Below are 21,696 nucleotides of genomic sequence, written 5' to 3' on the forward strand. Positions count from 1 at the left end.
TCTCAGTGAAAGGGGGAAGTCACCCGTCGACTAGTGATACTGAACAAGAACTAATAACAGGATTTAGTATAAGTGTTAACTTCTGAAACGATGTCAACGGACAGGCAACAGCTGCTTTTCGAGGGCTTCTTGAAGAAAAGGAAAGATACAATGGTAAGACAAAGCTCTCAAATATGTAGAAAAACTTCACATTAACAGCTCAATTACTGGACTCAGTTTACTTGGTAGTTGTTGGGGAATTGTTAGATTACTTGTTAGATATTACTGCACTGTCGGAACTAGAAGCACAAGCATTTCGCTACACTCAAATTAACATCTGCTAACCATGTGTATGTGACCAATAACATTTGATTTGATTTGATTTGTTGATACTTACAAGTGACCGCTTTTCCAATATTTTTGTAAACTGCTTTCTATTTATGCCAATATATTCCATGTGTTTTACTTTGTTATTGCCAGTCAGTCATGGTTTGTATCCAGAATCAGGTCTTCACTATCTGGAGGGACACTGAGTCTTTGTTTTTTCTCTTTTAGAAAATGAAGTGGTCAACCTATTGGTTCAGGCTCCAAAACACAACATTATTCTTCTACACTAAGAAACATGGGAGTGCTGTGAGTATTGCTCAGCTGTGAGAAGTCCTTCAACGTTTTCAGGGGAAGTTGAATGTTATTTACACTGTTCAAAGTAGTAATAGTCTTATGATCTTCTCTGTCCCCCACAGTCACACCTAAGAGGCCTGTACTACATCTACACTGTAAGTCAGACTGCTTTTATTTCATTTGGTCGGAAAGCCTTCTTTCTAGCCAGACAGACAGGAACAATTGCCCAGGACTTTATTATACTTTTCCTTGTGTTCAATGAGCATTACCCACTATTCCATATGCCCTAGTTACAGCTGCTTAATAGTATACTATTTACAAGTATGTATAGCACTTTATGTCTGAAATAGAAGTGCTGTTGTTGGGTCAGGTCCAGTCTGTGCGTGAGATCCAGAGGGAGAAGCAGAAGCACTACGTGTTTGAAATCACCATGAAGAATGGGAAGAGGAAAGTACTGGTGAGTCACACAGACAGCTCTACTCCCACTTCAGGTGTACAGAACCGTGTGGTGTGGGCTGTGCAGGCTGCCCTGTTGTTTCAGGATGTGGTCTGTTACTAGTGTCACTACAGAACCGTGTGGGCGCCGATGCCTGTGTAGGTTTAACATGTGGTTTCAGGATGTGGTCTGTTACTGTCACTTCATACTGACTAATGGGAATTTCCCAAATGTAAGTAGCAGGTGAAGAATCTGTCTATTGTTCAGAAAGATCAATTCAACTGTATTAAAATCTTTTATCAGCTGTTTACATTTTTGTAATTTAGCAGACACTCTTATCCAGAGCAATTAGGGTTATGTGCTTCGCACCTAGGTTTTGCACCTAGTCGGCTTGGGGAATAGAACCAGAGACCTTTTGGTTATTAACCCAACGTTCTTAACCACAAGGCTAACTGCTACCCAGCTGTGTTCTACAGTACTTGGATTGCTTAAAGTAATTTAACACTTCCTCTAACAATTTAGGATGATCTTTTTAACTCAGACTGTAACAATGTCCTAAATTCATCACTGCTACCCCCTGACCATGTGTCTGTAAGGCTGCAGAGACAGGTGATCTGAGGAGGGAGTGGATTGGCCAGCTGTGGAGGGCCATGCATCTCTCAGGCCCAGGGGGCACAGACCCAGGCTGCATACGGTAACAGAAAGCTCAGGATTATTGAAACACTACTGCACTGTTTGTCATTACATTACACTGTAGTAAGTTATCAGGAGCTCATATCTAGAACGACTTCCAAAAAGTTTATTCAAATTAGGCTAAATAACCTATGAGCATCGTAAGTTAAACCTTAAAAAATAACTGTTTGTAACAATCACAGTGCTAGAATAGATGAAATCTGTGCAGGTGTATTTGAAGCCTGAAACTACTATATAGATATGGGAGGATTGGCTATGCAGACAGCACAGGAGGTTGGTACCACCTTCATTGTGGAGGACGGGCTCGTGGTAATGGCCAGAGTGGAATGGTATCAAACACATGGTTTCTATGTGTTTGATGCCATTCCATGAGCGCCGTTCCAGCCATTATTATGAGCCGTCCTCCCCTCAGCAGCCTCCAGTGGCAGACAGAGCCTAAGCAACAGCTGTCTAAGATAATGCTTTATGTATTCCTGGTGAGCATTTGAGTGCCTTGGAAGGCATTATCTGCCAAAATTTTGGTTTAATAAAATATAGTGGGAAACATTAGTTTTATTTCTGTCCATTTGAGTGTTGCCTGTCCATCTGTTTTGTCTCCAGACAGCAGGATTTGAGGTCTGATGACCTGAAGGTCAGAGGTTGCTTCAGCACCTATAACAGCTCAGAATGTGACAGCATGGCGGAACCACTGGGGGTTCATCGACCCCTCTCTGCACCCCTCAACCCCTCCACCCCTGACCAAGACCTAGACCAGGGGGACAGGAGTACCCACTGCCTCTCTGGCCCCCTCACCCCTGACCAAAATCTGGGGCACAGGGCTACCCTCTCTCTCTCCCTCACTGACGAGCTCAGTAGTGAGGAAGCCATATGCCAGAACACCATCTCACATTGTAAGTAGAGCATCAATGGGGTGCTAAATCCTCTGTAAACTCAGCAAAACTTAAGTGTGGAAATATGTTTGTTTTTTCATTCACATTTGCTGTGCCAAGCAGTTGGAGGGGAACAACGGTTTGGTTGTCTAGTGGAAAGAGGAAATTGGCACGTTGTGGCATTTAATGCTTTGGTGGTGAGGTGGGGAGCCAAGCTGTATCTTCAGCTCTGAAATATGGCAACATCTTTTCACTGTAATTTCAGATGGAGAGGAGGATGAGGACAGTGTCCATAGATTTAGAAGGAGATGTGAGGAGGAGAGAGATGAAGAAGAGGAGGAAGAGTGTAAGGAGGAAGAGGATCAGTATGACTTTCTACCAGCCCCCCGGAACTGTGAGTACTACCCTCATGGTCACATCAGTGTGTCATTATATGTCATAAATCAATAAATTATCAATCATAAATGTCCTAAATTCTTCCATTATGGAGACCACTGTATATGATACAAAATACCAGTAGATATCATATTACATGATAATGACTTATGTTAATGGTCTGTGTTTGATAAATGACCAAAAACCTACCTGCTATTTCCTCTGTAGCTGAGTATCACATCAACCAATCAGATGAAGACTTGACTGATGGAGAGGACCTCTATGACTTCCCACTGTCCAATAAGAGGGCAAGTGACCGCCAAGGTGAGATTATGAAAATGATTATTTTTCAATGTATTGGATTTGAAATTAATTCAATATTTTTAATTTGTTTACCCACAAATTAAAGTGTATTTGGGTTTATTTTCATGTTCTATCTCAGATTATAGCGAGATGACAGAGAGCATCTATGACGTCCCCAGTTCCCTAATGAGGAGAATGTCTGAACACACACTTGGTGAGTGTGACAGCAGTGTTCTAGTTCTAATTCCCTTTTCATACATTTCTGTTTGCTGCTAATTTTATAGACACACAAATGTAAGGGCCCTTTCAATCTATATCCTTGAATAGCACGATGTAAAGGTAAAGGTCATTTTTATTTATCCTTTATTTAACTAGGCAAGTCAGTTAAGAACAAATTCTTATTTACAATGACGGCCTACCCCGGCCAAACCCGGATGACGCTTGGCCAATTGTGCACCGCCCTATGGGACTCCCAATCACGGCCAGATGTGATGCAGCCTGGATTCAAACCAGGGACTTCAGTGATGCCTCTTGCACTGAGATGCAGTGCCTTAGTTGAGCCAACATATGCAGAGTTTACCGTGAATGCAGTCTCCGCTAAGAAAGAAACATTGCCTTTAAATGTAAATCACGCTGTAAGGCTGAACTTCCGCGATACGGATTGAATAGAGCCCTAACATATCCTGAGAATGGTATACTTTTATTTAAAGGAATGTGTAGAACCAGAAGCAAAGTAGACACTATTTCCCCCCTATCTACCCCATGCAAATCCTAACCAGACTCATCATCAGTATTAACAAAAACACACGCATCTTTATCTCTCACTTTCATAGCAGAGCCTTACCCTGGAGGTGAGATACTGGTGGAGGACAGGGGCCTCCTGGATGACATGATGGCCAGTCTGGATGGAGGGACGGTGGGCTGGATAACAGGTGCTTCTACTGGCTCTGTGGAGCCCTATGGGCTGGCTCATCATGGCTCTTAGGACTGGTATATAGTATAGACTCTGGATAATATAGACTGAATGAGTTTTCCTCATTCAAATTGTTCTATAAAGCTTGACGCATTCTGTTCGAGATTTAAATATGTTTACATTTTATGAAAAAAATGATATTCTATTCTATTGACTTCTCTTTTAATACAATCTACTGTCAAGGAAATACCATATTAAATAACCAACTTTATACTGTCAAAGTGTTCCACTTAGTATATAATGTGAGGAGAGAGGTACTATAGTATTCAGGCAGACCCTATCCTTCTTTTTTAGGAGGTAGATCAGCTTTAATACATTGTGGCTTCTATCAATGTAATTGTCTGCATCATTTCCAATCCCCCATGTATTTTTTTTGTAAATATATACAGTATATATTATTTTAAATATATATATATTTTAAATATATTTTGCTTCTTTATTATTTTCCCCTAACACAACAATACTTAGGCTTCCACTTCCAGGTTATACATACTACATACATTTAATGGAAAATATATTTTACATTAGTTATCTTCTGTTTGTTTTTAGTCCCAGCCTTCAGCTACCCTCAACCCCTCCCATCTATCTCTGAAGACCATCCAATTTAGATTTTTTTATTTCACCTTTATTTAACCAGGTAGGCTAGTTGAGAACAAGTTCTCATTTGCAACTGTGACCTGGCCAAGATAAAGCAAAGCAGTTTGACACATACAACAACACAGAGTTACGCATGGAATAAACAAACATACAATCAATAATGTAGTAATACAATACATTTCTGGCTGCCATATATTTTTCAACTGTGCTGTGATGTTTCACAAAAGTTCTGAACCTTTCTATTCTCATAGTTTCTACAGATTGTAAATGAAAGAAAAACACCTTTGCTAAGATTATTATTATATTATTGATCGATTGACTATGACTTTTCAAATCACCCAGCAGAGCTATTTGCAGAGTTGGCTCCAAGTAAATTTGGCTATTTTTCTGCCATTTCTGAACCTGCGACCAAAAACAAGCTACATATGGACAGTACCAAAACAAATGATCCAATTATTCTGTCTCTTTGCAGCAAAATCTGCAGAGCTGGGATGGTTGTAGCCCCATATATATAACATTATATTGGTTGCAAGAATGTTATATAATATTTTAAATGGAAAAACTCCGGCGTCGTTTTTTGGTCCTTAAATGAAACTGGTATACTTTGTTATTTATCACAATTTTCTTTAGAAAAATGTTGTTATTTAATGCAAGGCCGACAGACAAGTTCCTTACCTTCTCCCCTTTCCACTTGCCTCCTCCATTTTTGTGGTAATGCTGCAATCAGTTGGTTGTAATTTTGGGTAGAGCAGACAATTCCATATATTTTTGTTAACTGCATGTATGAAATAACTCCACCAGTCCTATTTCTGATATAATTTACAAAGATTATACTGTCTTTTTTAAAAAAATCAATTAGTATATTTGATTTCAACCATAATATTTTTTCTAATATTTGTTCGGTCTTTTCTGGTGGATTAAACTGAAATTGCAACCAGCTTTCTACTGCTTGTTTTAAAAATAGTGATATTTTGGAGATGATTTCATTTTCAAATAACCGAAAGTGAGAGGTGGTAATCTGAATGAAGGTAAAAAGGCCATTCTTGAACACGGGGTGATTCACTCTTACTAATCTACTAGAGCAGGTATTCTCAGACTGGGGTACTATGCGCAATGCCGTTGGGGGTACGCCAAATAAAAATGTGATTCACATAATTTTGTAAAACATTTTGTTTATTATAATTACAATAAAAATAAAAATAAATTATTCACATTTCCAAACAGTCCATTTAGTAAGGCCCGCGTCCATGGAGACACATACCACCAGTTACTACCAGCAGTACTACACCTGCACCTGTCGACGACACAAGTTGTTCTGCTTCCACGAGCACATCCAATGCTAGCATCAGTAATTCTACATTTGTTGTTAGCCCAGCTAGCATGGACACTGACAATTGAGAATCTGATGCAGCCGAAGAGCTACTGCCCCCTTACCCGGGAAAGCACTGAACAACAGACAGGGACGTTGGATCATCGAAGAGGCGCAAATATGATGAGAACTACATTGTTTTGGGGTTCACTTATATTGGGAGTAGTGCCTTTCCTCAGCCACAGTGTGTTATATGTGCAAAAGTACTATCTCACAACTCGAGGAAACCTTCACCCTTGCACAGACATTTAGAAACAAAACATGCCAATTTGAAAAATAAGCCACAGGAGTTTTTTGTCTGAGAATTTAGACGACTTTCGAGTAGTAAGACATGTATAAAAACAACAGATACCATTAATAAGAAGGGGCTAGAAGTGTCTTATATGGTGAGCTACCGAGTGGCTAGGACAGGCAAGCCCCATACTATTGTGGAGGACTTAATGGGACAATGCTGGGTGGAAGAACTATACATACAATGTCTTCATCAAACAACACTGTTTCATGACGCATCAGTGACATGGCAGGAGATGTTTTGAAACAATTACTGCTTTGCATACAAGCCAGTGAATTATATGCGTTACAGCTGGATGAGTCAACAGACGTGGCAGGCCTGGCACAGCTCCTGGTATATGTCTGTTACGTTTATGGGGGGTCAATTAAGGAAGACATCCTCTTCTGCAAACCACTGGAAACCATGACAACAGGAGAGGATATGTTTAAACTATTGGACAGCTTTGTGACATCAAATGGACTTTGGTGGTCAAGATGTGTTGGTATCTGTACTGATGGTGCAAAAGCCATGACAGGGAGACATAGTGGAGTGGTAACGCATGTGCAAGCAGGTGCTCCCGATGCCACTTGGGTACACTGCAGCATCCACCGAGAGGCTCTTGCTGCCAAGGGAATGCCTGACAGCTTGAAAGACGTCTTGGACACTACAATGAAACTGGTTAACTTTGTTAAAGCAAGGCCCCTGAACTCTCGTGTATTTTCTGCACTATGCAATGATATGGGCAGAGACCATGTAACGCTTTTACAACATACAGAAAGAAGTCTGCTGGATATCAATGGGCAAAGTATTGACACGTATTTTTGAATTGAGAGACGAGCTTAAAGTTTTCTTTACTGACCATTTTCACTTGTCTGACCGCATGATGTGATGTTTTTTTCACGCCTGAATGATCTGAATCTAGGATTACAGGGACTCTCCACAACTATAATCAATGTGTGAGGCTATAATTAAGAAGCTGGAGCTCTTCTCTGTCTTCATTAACAAGGACAACACACAGGTCTTTCCATCATTGTATGATTTTTTTGTGTGCAAATGAACAAGCTTACGGACAATGTCAAATGTGATATAGCGAAGCACCTGAGTGAGTTGGGTGCGCAATTACGCAGGTACTTTCCCGAAACGGATGACACAAACAACTGGATTCGTTATCCTATTCATTGCCCGGCCTCCAGTCCACTCACCGATATCTGAACAAGAGAGCCTCATCAAAATTGCAATAAGCGGTTCTGGGAAAATGTAATTTAATCAGAAGCCACTGCCAGATTTCTGGACTGGGCTGCGCTCAGAGTATCCTGCCTTGGCAAATCATGCTGTTAAGACACTGATGACCTTTTCAACCACGTACCTGTGTGAGTGGATTCTCGAGCCTCACTAGCATGAAAACTAAATACAGGCACAGACTGTGTGTGGAAAATGATTTAAGACTGTGACTCTCTCCAATACAACCCAACATTGCAGAGTTATGTGCATCCTTTTAAGCACACCCTTCTCATTAACCTGTGGTGAGTTATTCACAATTTTCGATGAACAAATAAGGTTTTATATGTAAGATGGCTAAATAAAGAGCAAAATTCTTGATTATTATTTGTTCCCTGGTCCTATAAGAGTTACTTGTCACTTCCCACAAATAAATGTATTGTATAGTGTGTGTGTGTGTGTGGCAGGCTTACAATGATGGCAAAAAAGTCTGCTGACCCTGGTGCTAGCTGCTGGAGGTTGAATGTGTGAAGAGGTACGGGACTATAAAAAGTTTGGGAACCACTGTACTAGAGAACCAGTTCGGATTTGAGTATAGTTGTTGTACGATTGAAGCCTTTATTTAGTGAGGTCTAATGCTTTAATATTTAATCATTTCTGCCCGTCCAAATTCATATTCATTATATAAATAGGCTCGTTTAATTTTGTCTGGCTATATAAAGTGGAATATTTTTTGCTCATATGATTTAAAAAAAAAGAAAAAATCGTTAGGTGTAGGCAGGGCCATAATTACATAGGTAAACTGGGACCCTATTGTTTCATATGGTCAGAAATCAGATCACATATTCATGATTCAGTCCACACAGAGGATTCACATGACTATTTATACAAGTCAAACCACAGATCAACATGATAGACACCACATTAATAGACATTAAATTGTACAGGATATTTAAATGCACAGTTAAAAGGTTGTATGATCAGTCACCATTGTCCACTACAATAGCTCACAGACTAACATGTCACTTGGTTCACAGTTTAAAGGACACACCTTCACAGACAATATTGCTTCATTTTCACCATGATATACTTTTAGAGACGTAGACACATTGATAGGAAAATAGAACCTACGTAGTTGCTGTCATACAGGCACAATAAACCATGTGGGTTATTTAGCCTTGAACATACTACCATTACAATAGGGCTGGTGAAGAGTAGTGAAGGTCATTTTTGTAACTTAACATACAGTGACAGTAGATCACAGGAGGTTGGTGGCACCTTAATTTGGGAGGACGGGCTCATGGTAATGGCTGGAGAGGAAAGGGTGGAATGGTATCAAATACATCAAACACATGGTTTCCATTTGATGCTATTCCATTCACTCCGTTCTGGCTATTATTATGATGAGCCGTCCTCCCCTCAACAGCATATCTACTGTGAAGTAGATATACAACACGTTGGCCACTACAACACTAATATTCCCTACTAAGGAATGTAAGGATTAACCACATTAAGGAGTATCTTTAGATAAGACGAAGACTGCAGTCAGCAACAGAAATACAAAAACAAGCAGTGCATGAATTTAGTCATTTAGCAGAAGCTCTTATCCAGAGTGACTTACAGTAGAGTGCATACATTTACGTACTGGTCCCCCGTGGGAATCGAACCCACGACCCTGGCGTTGCAAGTGTCGTGCACTACCAACTGAGCTACATGGGAATATCAGTGTAGCTATTTTTTTACTGGTGAAATCGAGTAAGTAACAAAAGCTGATTAAAGTGCTTTGTGCATTGTTCCACTATGCAGAAAAGCAGGATTGTACTGTAGTATGTAGATAGCATGCAGACAAAAGGCAAGCAAACTAATCATTTAAAAGAAATACAACATTTGGACATGATGTAAGACAAGCGAAACAAATTATTCCGATGTTGAGATTTATAGTATGGGTTATAACATACTGATAGTGTTTCCATTCGTTTATAGTACTGTGTGTTTTAATACCAGCAAAGAAAACAATAGTGTTAACATGACTTTGGATATTTTTGTTTTTAGAGTTAATTCTGATCCAGATACAACATACTTGGTCTGTTTCTTCTGAGTAAATGCTATTCAATCACACCGCAAATGGAAGACAGTGACGCCTGGAAAACACCAACGCTAAAGGAAAAGTGCCAAAAACAGATACACACTGACATCTAGCATGGAAGAGTTCCAGTGTGAGGAGACCTGGGTCAAATACTTCAACATCCTTGTGCTGTGCTTGATTGAGTTAGTCTGGTACAACAATTTAACAAAAGAAATGGACCCAAAAGTGGCCAACTCAAATCAAACGCACACCTATTTCACACAGGTCTGGGCCTGTATTCACAAATCCACATCTCAGAATAGGAGTTCTGACTTATATAGGATAATTTATAAATACAGGCCATGGTGTTGAGACTGGGTGGGTTATTGTTGAACTATCGCCGCCCTCGAGGTGTCACTGTCAATTGGAGTTTAACTATCGTCGCCCTGGTGGCTGCGGTGTGTCAGTGTCCCTCATCCCTGGGCCTGCTGTTCGCTGAGGAACTCGTCCAGCACGCGGATGATGCTGCAGGCCTCAGGGAGGCCCCGGTGCTCGGCGTGGGCGTTCTGGAGCAGCACGTCCCCATTCCCACAGCCCTGCAGGAACTGGCAGCAGCGGAACAGAGCGTAGTGACTCGACTCAGCCTGGCGGATGAACCGCTTCAGACTGTTCATGTCCTGGATGGCCTGGGGAGAGAGGGGGCGGAGGAGGAGAGAGGGGGGAGAGAGAAAGAGCATGGATGACAAAACAGTAAGCCATTTTAAACATGGCCTGGACATAAAGTATTTATATAATGTTTTAAAGTGATCCACTTGTCTGTGTGCTGTGCGTTTGCCCACCTTGAGTTTGAAGTTCTCCAGGATCTGTCTGAGGAGGAAAGGGTTACAGCGCTCTGCTGCGTTCAGGAATGCCTGGATCCAGTCGTCACAGAAACGGTTACTGACTGTGGAAAAAGGTGTGAGAGGGATGACGGAGTGATTAACCAGTGTGTAGTCTGTGACGATCATTCATGGAAAATGTATTGGTGATTCTATGTCTGTGTGTACATGTACAGTGCCTTCGGAAAGTTTTCAGACCCCTTGACTTTTTGCCACGTTACAGCCTTATTCTAAAATGGATTCAAAAATTATTTTACCTCAGCAATCTACACACAATATCCCATAATGACGAAGTGAAAACAGGTTTTTGTACATTTTTGCAAATGTATTAAAAATAAAAAACAGAAATACCTTATTTACATAAGTATTCAGATCCTTTGCTATGAGACTCGAAATTGAGCTCAGGTGCATCGCTGTTTCCATTGATCATCCTTGAGATGTTACTACATCTTGATTGGAGTCCACCTGCGGTAAATTCAATTGATTGGACATGATTTGGAAAGGCACACACCTGTCTATATAAGGTCCCACAGTTGACAGTGCATGTCAGAGCAAAAACCAAGCCATGAGGTCGAAGGAATTGTCTGTAGAGCTCAGAGACTGGATTGTGTCGAAGGACAGATCTAGGGAAGGGTACCAAAAAATGTCTGCAGCATTGAAGGTCTCCAAGAATACAGTGGCCTCCATCATTCTTAAATGGAGGAAGTTTGGAACCACCAAGACTCTTCCTATAGCTGGCCACCCGGCCAAACTGAGCGGGAGAAGAGCCTTGGTCAGGTAGGTGACCAAGAACCTGATGACAGATCTCTAGAGTTCCTCTGTGGAAATGGGAGAACCTTCCGGAAGGACAACCATCTCTGCAGCACTCCACCAATCAGGCCTTTACGGTAGAGTGGCCAGACGGAAAAGCCACTCCTCAGTAAAAGGCACATGACAGCCCGCTTGGAGTTTGCCAAAAGGCACCTAAAGACTCAGACCATGAGAAACTAGATTCTCTGGTCTGATGAAACCAAGATTGAACTCTTTGGCCTGAATGCCAAGCATCACGTCTGGAGGAAACCTGGCACCATCCGTACGGGGAAGCATGGTGGTGGCAGCATCATGCTGTGGGGATGTTTTTCAGTGGCAGGGACTGGGAGACTAGTCAGCATCGAGGCAAAGATGAACGGAGCAAAGTACAGAGAGATCCTTGATGAAAACCTGCTCCAGAGCGCTCAGGACCTCAGACTGGGACGAAGGTTCACCTTCCAACAGGACAACGACCCTAAGCACACAGCCAAGACAACGCAGGAGTGGCTTCAGGACAAGTCTCTGAATGTCCTTGAGTGGCCCAGCCAGAGACCGGACTTGAACCAGATTGAAATTCTCTGGAGAGACCTAAAAATAGCTGTGCAGCGACGCACCCCATCCAACCTGACAGAGCTTGAGAGGATCTGCAGAGAAGAATGGGAGAAACTCCCCAAATATAGGTGTGCCAAGCTTGTAGCGTCATACCCAAGAAGACTCAATGCTGTAATCGCTGCCAAAGATGCTTCAACAAAGTACTGAGTAAAGGTTCTGAATACTTATGTAAATGTAATATTTCAGCTTTATAGATTTGTAGAAATTTCTAAAAAAAGTTTTTGCTTTGTCATTATGAGGTATTGTGTGTAGGTTGATGAGAGAGAAAAAAACGATTTAATACATTTTTGAATAAGGTAACAAAATGTGGAAAAAGTCAAGGGGTCTGAATACTTTCTGAATGCACTGTACAGAGACCTGTTTTGTAGAGTGGTGTGGCTACAGCTGTAACACAGATCTGTATTTGTGACTGTGGGAGAGTGTCTGTTTGTTAGAGTCGTTCCAATAGACCTGTGTGTGTGTATATGTCCACAGGTTAGAGCAGTCACACAGACCTGTGTGTGTGTATATGTCCACAGGTTAGAGCAGTCACACAGACCTCTGTGTGTATATATGTCCACAGGTTAGAGCAGTCACACAGACCTGTGTGTGTATATATGTCCACAGGTTAGAGCAGTCACACAGACCTGTGTGTGTGTATATGTCCACAGGTTAGAGCAGTCACACAGACCTGTGTGTGTGTATATGTCCACAGGTTAGAGCAGTCACACAGACCTGTGTGTGTGTATATATGTCCACAGGTTAGAGCAGTCACACAGACCTGTGTGTGTGTATATGTCCACAGGTTAGAGCAGTCACACAGACCTGTGTGTGTGTATATGTCCACAGGTTAGAGCAGTCACACAGACCTGTGTGTGTGTATATATGTCCACAGGTTAGAGCAGTCACACAGACCTCTGTGTGTGTATATGTCCACAGGTTAGAGCAGTCACACAGACCTGTGTGTGTGTATATGTCCACAGGTTAGAGCAGTCACACAGACCTGTGTGTGTGTATATGTCCACAGGTTAGAGCAGTCACACAGACCTGTGTGTGTGTATATGTCCACAGGTTAGAGCAGTCACAGACCTGTGTATATGTCCACAGGTTAGAGCAGTCACACAGACCTGTGTGTGTGTATATGTCCACAGGTTAGAGCAGTCACACAGACCTGTGTGTGTGTATATCCATAGGTTAGAGCAGTCACACAGACCTGTGTCTGTGTGTGTATATCCACAGGTTAGAGCAGTCACACAGACCTGTGTGTGTGTATATGTCCACAGGTTAGAGCAGTCACACAGACCTGTGTGTGTGTATATATGTCCACAGGTTAGAGCAGTCACACAGACCTCTGTGTGTATATATGTCCACAGGTTAGAGCAGTCACACAGACCTCTGTGTGTATATATGTCCACAGGTTAGAGCAGTCACACAGATCTGTGTGTGTATATATGTCCACAGGTTAGAGCAGTCACACAGACCTGTGTGTGTGTATATGTCCACAGGTTAGAGCAGTCACACAGACCTGTGTGTGTGTATATATCCACAGGTTAGAGCAGTCACACAGACCTGTGTGTGTGTATATATCCACAAGTTAGAGCAGTCACACAGACCTGTGTGTGTGTATATATCCACAGGTTAGAGCAGTCACACAGACCTGTGTGTGTGTATATGTCCACAGGTTAGAGCAGTCACACAGACCTGTGTGTGTGTATATATCCACAAGTTAGAGCAGTCACACAGACCTGTGTGTGTGTATATATCCACAGGTTAGAGCAGTCACACAGACCTGTGTGTGTGTATATGTCCACAGGTTAGAGCAGTCACACAGACCTGTGTGTGTGTATATATCCACAAGTTAGAGCAGTCACACAGACCTGTGTGTGTGTATATATCCACAGGTTAGAGCAGTCACACAGACCTGTGTGTGTGTATATGTCCATAGGTTAGAGCAGTCACACAGACCTGTGTGTGTATATGTCCACAAGTTAGAGCAGTCACACAGACCTGTGTGTGTGTATATATCCACAGGTTAGAGCAGTCACACAGACCTGTGTGTGTGTATATGTCCACAGGTTAGAGCAGTCACACAGACCCGTGTGTGTGTATATGTCCACAGGTTAGAGCAGTCACACATACCTGTGTTGGAGAGTGTAGGAGGGCTGGTGGAGCAGTCTATGACCAGGTCAGTAAGAGCCTCTGAGGCCTTATACAGAGAGGCTGTGGTAGTGTCTTCCTGGACCAGGCCCTGCAGACCTGCTGCCTTAATGAACCTACACACACATGAACCATATTCATTCATATTCACAGCACATACTGTATATTCTTATATGTAGTTTAACCACAGGAATAAAGACTACGTGTTTTCAGATTATTTTCAGAAGTGATACTCATTTATTAAACAGAATTTGACCGAAACCCCAATTTGGACTGGACTGGACCTTTAAAGTAACTCACCTAGCAACATCAGCCTTGGTCCTGTCATCTGCATTGGTGACCTCCACGTGTATGTGACTCAGAGCCTTCAAAACAATGACATGGGCCTGATCAGTGCTGCATTTTAAACAAAACTGTATTCTACAATGACATGAGCCTGATCAGCACTGTATATTAAACAAAACTTTATTCTACAATGACATGAGCCTGATCAGCACTGTATATTAAACAAAACTTTATTCTACAATGACATGGGCCTGATCAGCACTGTATATTAAACAAAACTTTATTCTACAATGACATGAGCCTGATCAGCACTGTATATTAAACAAAACTTTATTCTACAATGACATGAGCCTGATCAGCACTGTATATTAAACAAAACTTTATTCTACAATGACATGAGCCTGATCAGCACTGTATATTAAACAAAACTTTATTCTACAATGACATGGGTCTGATCAGCACTGTATATTAAACAAAACTTTATTCTACAATGACATGGGTCTGATCAGCACTGTATATTAAACAAAACTTTATTCTACAATGACATGAGCCTGATCAGCACTGTATATTAAACAAAACTTTATTCTACAATGACATGAGCCTGATCAGCACTGTATATTAAACAAAACTTTATTCTACAATGACATGAGCCTGATCAGCACTGTATATTAAACAAAACTTTATTCTACAATGACATGAGCCTGATCAGCACTGTATATTAAACAAAACTTTATTCTACAATGACATGAGCCTGATCAGCACTGTATATTAAACAAAACTTTATTCTACAATGACATGAGCCTGATCAGCACTGTATATTAAACAAAACTTTATTCTACAATGACATGGGCCTGATCAGCGTTACAGATTTTTTTAAAGCATTGTCCGACAATGACAACCAGTCAAAATTATTCTTGGAACTTTGTTTCTGCTCTAAGCTATACAGTGGCAACATTGATGGCCATCAAAGAAAATGATGCGTTTTGAACTATGCAATTGCGTGACTGACGCCAACAAATGTGAAGATGTTTTGTGACAATACAATATGCTGAGAATATCTCATTTTGTATTTTTATGTTTCCACTTCCCATTTGTTTTGTCAAGCAAGATGGCTACTAGTCAGTAAAGACTCAATTATAGCTTTAGCTAGTGGACACAGCCCAAGTAAGTAAAGTGAGAGTGTATATGGACAAGCAAAAAATTACATAGTGAAGCATGGAGGGGAAGTAAATGTATTGAAAGAATGAGGGGAAATCACTGGTACAGGGGGAATTAATCACTATGGTAACAGTCAAATGATGGGTCAAAGGTGACTCACAGCATGTAGCAGGAAGCTGATGCTCCCCTGGACCATCTGTACCACTCTGTGGATGTGCATCACCGACTCCTCGTACCACATACTCAGGTAGGGCCTGATCTCAGTCTCTAGGTTCACCAGCTATATATATATATATATATATATATATATATATATATATATATATACACACACACACACACACACACACACACACACACACACACACACACACACACACACACACGGAGGACAGAGAGAGATATAACACTGTTATAACCCTACACAGGGGCATGGGACTACCTATCTGTGTAGTCATTTTATATTTATCTATCTAGGATGGTGTTAAGTAGGTCACACTGATAGCAAAACATTTCACAATGGAGAAGAAAAATCTGTGTTATTTGACAACGTCAGGTAGTACCTCCCCGTTTCCCTCTTGAACACAACCTAGATGAGTCCCCTTCAGATAGAAATGTGTTTATTACAAAGGAGCCATGTCCAAGAGATGATAGAATCCAGTACAATTATATTATTTTGGTGATTCCACTTCCTGCTTACCTCAGGAGTCTGTAGACTGCTTTGCAGGCCTTGCACGTACTTGTCCAGTTCAAGTCTAAACGTACAGTCGATTAAGGAAATGGTGTCTGGTTTAATGATGAATGGTTTATGAGTTTCAGTACCCATCTACACAATACAAGTCTAGACTGACTCTACATTATTATGATTCAGAAAGAGCTGCATTAGCCAGTAAAGGATATAGGTTGAGGCCTTTCTCAGAGCCCCCCATGAGGCAGATTACATAGCCATTGCCGTCTGCGTCGGGCTGCTCTGGGGATCTCTCCTGCTCCAGGAGACAGCAGTAACAGCCCACCGCCGCCTCTGGGACACTGGGATGGGACAACAAACACATATTTATTATGAATGTAAAACACTGGGTTTACACTACTTTAGAAGTGTGCAGGCTAATTGATGCCACATTGCTTCAGATGTATACATAAGGAGAGAATACTTAGGTCTGATTCCAAATCAAGACCTTGCTTAGCTAGATAGAGCCAGAGACACACAGGCCTATATACACAGGCCTGTATATTACATTTACATTACATTTTAGTCATTTAGCAGACGCTCTTATCCAGAGCGACTTACAGTAGAGTGCATACATTTTATTACATTTTACTTTTTTTTTTTACATACTGAGACAAGGATATCCCTACCGGCCAAACCCTCCCTAACCCGGACGACGCTATGCCAATTGTGCGTCGCCCCACGGACCTCCCGGTTGCGGCCGGCTGCGACAGAGCCTGGGCGCGAACCCAGCCCAGCCTGGGCGCGAACCCAGAGACTCTGGTGGCGCAGCTAACACTGCGATGCAGTGCCCTAGACCACTGCGCCACCCGGGAGACCGTATATAGTTACTATATTGCTGATACTATACCTAAGCAATCCAATCAGATCTGTGAGATGGGCTCAACAGGTTCCTAAGGATATTAAAACTGGATTGGTTTGAAATTAGGTTCAACAAGTTCTTAAGGAAAGGAGAGATGGGTTGGTTTGGAATGAGGCCCTTAGTTTAAGTTAGTTAAGGTCACCTGAGCTCCACGGCGGCAATGTTTCCCATGCCCCCCAGCAGGGCTCCTTTGCTCAGCCTCCGGGAGATGTAGCATCGTAGCTCAGGCTCCGCCTCTACCGGCAGGCTGCTGTCCACTAGGGTGAGGCTGTTGGTGGGGTAAGAGTCAGTTACCATGGAAACAGAGTGACAGGCGACCAATCAGATCTGATGAGAAAGTGGACAGCCAAAGAGGAGATGAAGAAGGAAGCCGATGAACAAAAGCCACATCAACACAACATGAAGGCTAGATACAGATATAGTGAAACAGAATCTTCCAGTTTCCATGTGAGTCACAGAGCCTATTTAAATCCTTCCTTCCCACTTCTCTTTCCTTATGGTCACTATGTAAGATGCATGATGTGACACTGAAATATCACGTTTTAATAACATAACAATATCATATCACAGAACTATATCATCCTCATTATAGAATCTGAGGCTGAAACAACTTGACGTCACAGAAAGACGACATCCCAAAAGAAGTAGGGTGAACAGTGTGTACAGAAGGAGGTAGATAGGTACTAGGCTTTGTGACTCCATATCCCAGATAGCCGGAAGCACACTGATGACATCATGACAGGAAAGAAACAGTGTTGATTCCAGGTTGATAGGTTTCCAGCAGCAGGCCCATGGATACGACAGAGAAGGACAACACTGAAAGCCACAGAAATAAAAGCACTAGAGAAACGGACAGGTCACGGGGAGACCTTGGTTACCTAAAGTCTTCCTGACTGGTACTGGCTGTGGAATCTGTTCTTCTCTGGCTCCATGCCACGTTGCCCTCTGCAGTTGCCTCAGATCTAGACAGGTACTGTAGGTAGTTACTATACTCATGACTTGGTGGTTAGTTAGTGGAGAACAGAACAGCAAGTCTGAACTGACAGTACAGTAAGTCAGCAGCAGGATCCACAGTTGATGCCCACAGAGAAGCAGTGAATTTGGGAGAAAGTGGTTACACAGTGACAGAGAAATTGGCCTCAATATGCAGCTGGACTAGCTTGATGACGTTATCACAGTCAGCGGAGGCTGGTGGGTTGAGCTATAGGAGGATGGGCTCATTGTAATGGCTGGAATGGAATAAATGGAACAGGGTCCAACATGTTGTTTCCATATGTTTCATGTTTCATGTGTTCCATTCCAGCCATTACAATGAGCCCATCCTCCTATAGTTCCTCTAATGACAGTGTATGTATACAGATTGTTAGAGCATGAATACTGTACATTGTGAGAACCTCCAATGAGTCTTTTTATCAACAAAGTCAGACATTGGTGTGATTGGTAATGCATTTCCATTCATCCCTATGGAGAAGGGTGAGGGACCGAGGTCCATAGATTCTCTATAGCCTAGTAGCTAAGGCAAGTTAACATTACACGTCATCTGCATATATTTGCATACCAGATAATGCCCTAGTTTAGCTCATTGTGTACTGTCAAAACAAATTGCTTGATGTAAAGTTAGATAGAGTCAAACAGAACATTGAGATGGAGAAGATTACCTGGTGCCTTGGTAGAGATAAATGGTATAGTAACAGTTCAACTGTATTTTCTGATTATATCCCATCTCTTCGTTATCATAATCCGTATCCTTTTCTTCCACGTCAATTGAATCTTGGAAGGAGGACGTTTGCATGGAAGTTTGCGAGGTAAACATGATTCCTTCGCACGTATCAACAAATGACAGATACGGAGAAATGACGTTCAGTTATTTAGGATGCAGGTTGAACTGGATAAGAAATAATAACAATACGAGGCATGTGAATAGACTAACAACTTACTTTACTGAAGAGACGAATCTATCATTATTTCTAAAGATCCATGATCTGACTCACGCATGCGGAGTGTAATTCCATGAATCCGTCGTTGTTTAAGGTCCGTGTAAAACTTGCTATGACATGATTTGGTCCAGGAAATAAACTGATCACATCAGTTATTAAAATAGCTAAATTATGCCCAAATTATCAGAGGTCGTTGCACACTTATAGCCACGTATCAATGGGTAAAATTAAGTTAATGTTTATGAATATACAAACAATGCCATAATAACTTTTGGGATATTGATGTTCATTAGCCTGAACAGCCGCAGAGGTCACTGTTTACCGGTCTTTTGAAGGTTTACTATCCGATGACCGATGGACTGTTTTGTATCTAGATTCCACAGCCACAGTCAAAATTGTCTATAGTAAAAATGTATGAAAACAAAACATTTATTTTTGTTCTTAATTTAAGGTTATGGATAGGCATACGGTTAGCTGCGTGGTTATGGTTAGGTTTAAAATACTCCAGAGTGGCGCAGCGGTCTAAGGCACTGAATCTCAGTGATAGAGACTTCACTACAGACCCTGGTTTGATTCCAGGCTGTATTACAACTGGCCGTGATTGGGAGTCCCATAGAGTGGCAATCAAAAAAAAAACGGGGTAGGCCGTCATTTTAAATAAGAATTCTTAACTGACTTGCCCAGTTAAATAAAGGTTAAATAAATATATATATATATATACATTTTACACATGGACAGGGTTTAACCATCATTTTGACTTTGTGGATGTGGAAGCTAGTGACGACCAGGTATCGTACCACTGCAGAGATTTTGATTTAAAAAAATTGTAATTCAGCACCAGATGGCCAAATACTTAAAAAGTGCACCCTTAGACTACAATCACCCCATGAAAAGGTAGAAATCATCATACTGATTGTAGTGTAATCGGGTGCACCCTGAAAAGTCACATATGTCACGATAAACTGTACACAGGGCCAGGATTGGACATTCCCTGTATGCAGGTAAGGACATGGCGTCACAGCAGTAGTTTGTTGAAGTGACTGATTTTGCTTTCAGAAAGATATGCTGTGTTTTCACTTTTGTAATTGTAGGCATGCATTATATTCAGTATAGCCAATGCTCATTAAATGCAGTATTCCACAGTGCTGCGTATATCCAGTGTTTACATAGACAAAGAAACCATTGATGGGATCCCAAATGCAATACCTGGAAGGACAAATATTGAATCTTAAATCAACGGTATGGAGGGTATTCCAGGTGTTAGGTTCTAATTTTTCAGAGTAAATAACTCATGGACACTAGAGAAGCTTAACCAAGTTGAATTCTTCCCAAAGGGTCGTTACAGCTGTAATTCAGACAAAAACATGTTCTCACCATCACAAGTATATATATACTCCACTTTAGACACTCCTCCTTCTCTCCAATCGTTACATCTTATGGTTTGACAGGAAGAGGGTAATAGGATAATAAACCCTTATTACTCCCTTCAGGGGATCTGACCTAACCTCCTGACCTCAACCCCTCCTTCGCCTAATCCACAGATGTCCATCCGCTTCCCCTATAGCAGTCCTGTGATCTCCTCCTGTCCACCCAACACATTTCAACGCTATCTGTCTTTCTACAGAGACCCATTACCTTCTGACATAAAACCCAGTCTCTTTCACTCCTTATACACTATGCGTCTGATCAATCATGTCTTTAATATCTCAATGTTCAAAGTTGACCCCGAATCCAACACAGGGAAAGACATAGAGAAGAGAAGAGTTCTTAGACAGAAAACACAAGGTATGATGGTTTTTAATAATTGTGACACGATCATTATCATCCGCAAGCAGGTGTGATGACAGCAGCTGGACTGCTTGCATACAGTTGCGAGGGACTATTAACTAACCATTAACATGAACCAGAATTATTCATTCTTCTACCTTATGCAACACATTTTCTGTCAACGATCATTATCTTTTTCTTGACCAGTCTAAGGGGTTGATAGTCCCTTTTAGTTAGTTGTTTGTTAGTTGACAGAGAGTCAGAAGATGAAGCTGAACAACCAGGATAACTCTGGTGAGTATGAGGAGGACAAGGAGCCCGGATCGTCCTTCCTGACGCCAGCTGCCCAGCCCCAGGCTGCAGGCTACATTCCCCCCATGACCCAGCCAGGGATGCCCCCTTTCCCCACAGCACTGTGGATGCCTCCAGAGGAGCTGACACTGGGGTTATTACTAGGACTTATCTAGATTAATTACTTACTTCAGTATTTATAAAGCTTATACAGAGACAATGACTGATAATTGCTGATTGTTGACTGTCTTACCAAATCATTGTTTTCTAGACTTTATTTTCCCCTTACAGTTTCTCAACTACTTTTGTTTGCTCAATACACCACCTGGTAAGTTTATTTGGATGTTCTTTAGGTCTAATAAACAGTCATGTAATAGTAATTTTACTAGGAACTCTTGTGATTGTGTTTTCTCTCCATTTGGTCTTTAGTATGACGCCCATGGGTGGGATGATGCCTCTAGGACCAGGGACGCCCCTGATGATGT

At 41.6% G+C, this 21,696-nt stretch overlaps 2 protein-coding genes across 2 annotated transcripts; one reads left to right on the forward strand and one right to left on the reverse strand.

Moving 5' to 3' along the window:
* Window positions 1-937: 937 nt before the first annotated feature.
* On the forward strand, window positions 938-4,565 carry LOC120044163. The gene is made up of 7 exons (XM_038988745.1): window positions 938-1,057; window positions 1,633-1,730; window positions 2,330-2,619; window positions 2,864-2,992; window positions 3,202-3,297; window positions 3,416-3,490; window positions 4,110-4,565. The coding sequence occupies exons 1-7, from the start codon at window positions 938-940 to the stop codon at window positions 4,259-4,261; spliced, it is 960 nt and encodes a 319-aa protein (XP_038844673.1). The 3' UTR covers window positions 4,262-4,565.
* A 3,849-nt stretch (window positions 4,566-8,414) lies between these two features.
* Window positions 8,415-19,121, reverse strand: c3h17orf75 (chromosome 3 C17orf75 homolog). The gene is made up of 10 exons (XM_038988439.1): window positions 18,875-19,121; window positions 18,095-18,178; window positions 17,359-17,484; window positions 16,528-16,656; window positions 16,328-16,388; window positions 15,788-15,907; window positions 14,485-14,549; window positions 14,167-14,300; window positions 10,609-10,712; window positions 8,415-10,455 (listed from the first exon to the last, which is right to left on the reverse strand). The coding sequence occupies exons 1-10, from the start codon at window positions 19,027-19,029 to the stop codon at window positions 10,243-10,245; spliced, it is 1,191 nt and encodes a 396-aa protein (XP_038844367.1). The 5' UTR covers window positions 19,030-19,121; the 3' UTR covers window positions 8,415-10,242.
* Between the last annotated feature and the right edge of the window lie 2,575 nt (window positions 19,122-21,696).

The sequence above is a fragment of the Salvelinus namaycush genome, chromosome 3, assembly GCF_016432855.1.
Source record: "Salvelinus namaycush isolate Seneca chromosome 3, SaNama_1.0, whole genome shotgun sequence".
Classification (NCBI taxonomy): domain Eukaryota; kingdom Metazoa; phylum Chordata; class Actinopteri; order Salmoniformes; family Salmonidae; genus Salvelinus; species Salvelinus namaycush.

What these genes read in the sequence shown, in the direction of transcription:
- LOC120044163 (XM_038988745.1), top strand. Translation starts at nt 938, where the DNA reads ATGTCTGAAATAGAAGTGCTGTTGTTGGGTCAGGTCCAGTCTGTGCGT. An exon ending in GAGGGCAAGTGACCGCCAAG is followed by an intron (nt 3,298 to 3,415) that starts GTGAGATTATGA and finishes GTTCTATCTCAG; the next exon opens with ATTATAGCGAGATGACAGAG. An exon ending in AATGTCTGAACACACACTTG is followed by an intron (nt 3,491 to 4,109) that starts GTGAGTGTGACA and finishes TCACTTTCATAG; the next exon opens with CAGAGCCTTACCCTGGAGGT.
- c3h17orf75 (XM_038988439.1), bottom strand. Translation starts at nt 19,029, where the DNA reads ATGTTTACCTCGCAAACTTCCATGCAAACGTCCTCCTTCCAAGATTCA. An exon ending in TCCTACACTCTCCAACACAG is followed by an intron (nt 10,713 to 14,166) that starts GTATGTGTGACT and finishes CTTTTTCCACAG; the next exon opens with TCAGTAACCGTTTCTGTGAC. An exon ending in TGGAGAACTTCAAACTCAAG is followed by an intron (nt 10,456 to 10,608) that starts GTGGGCAAACGC and finishes CTCTCTCCCCAG; the next exon opens with GCCATCCAGGACATGAACAG.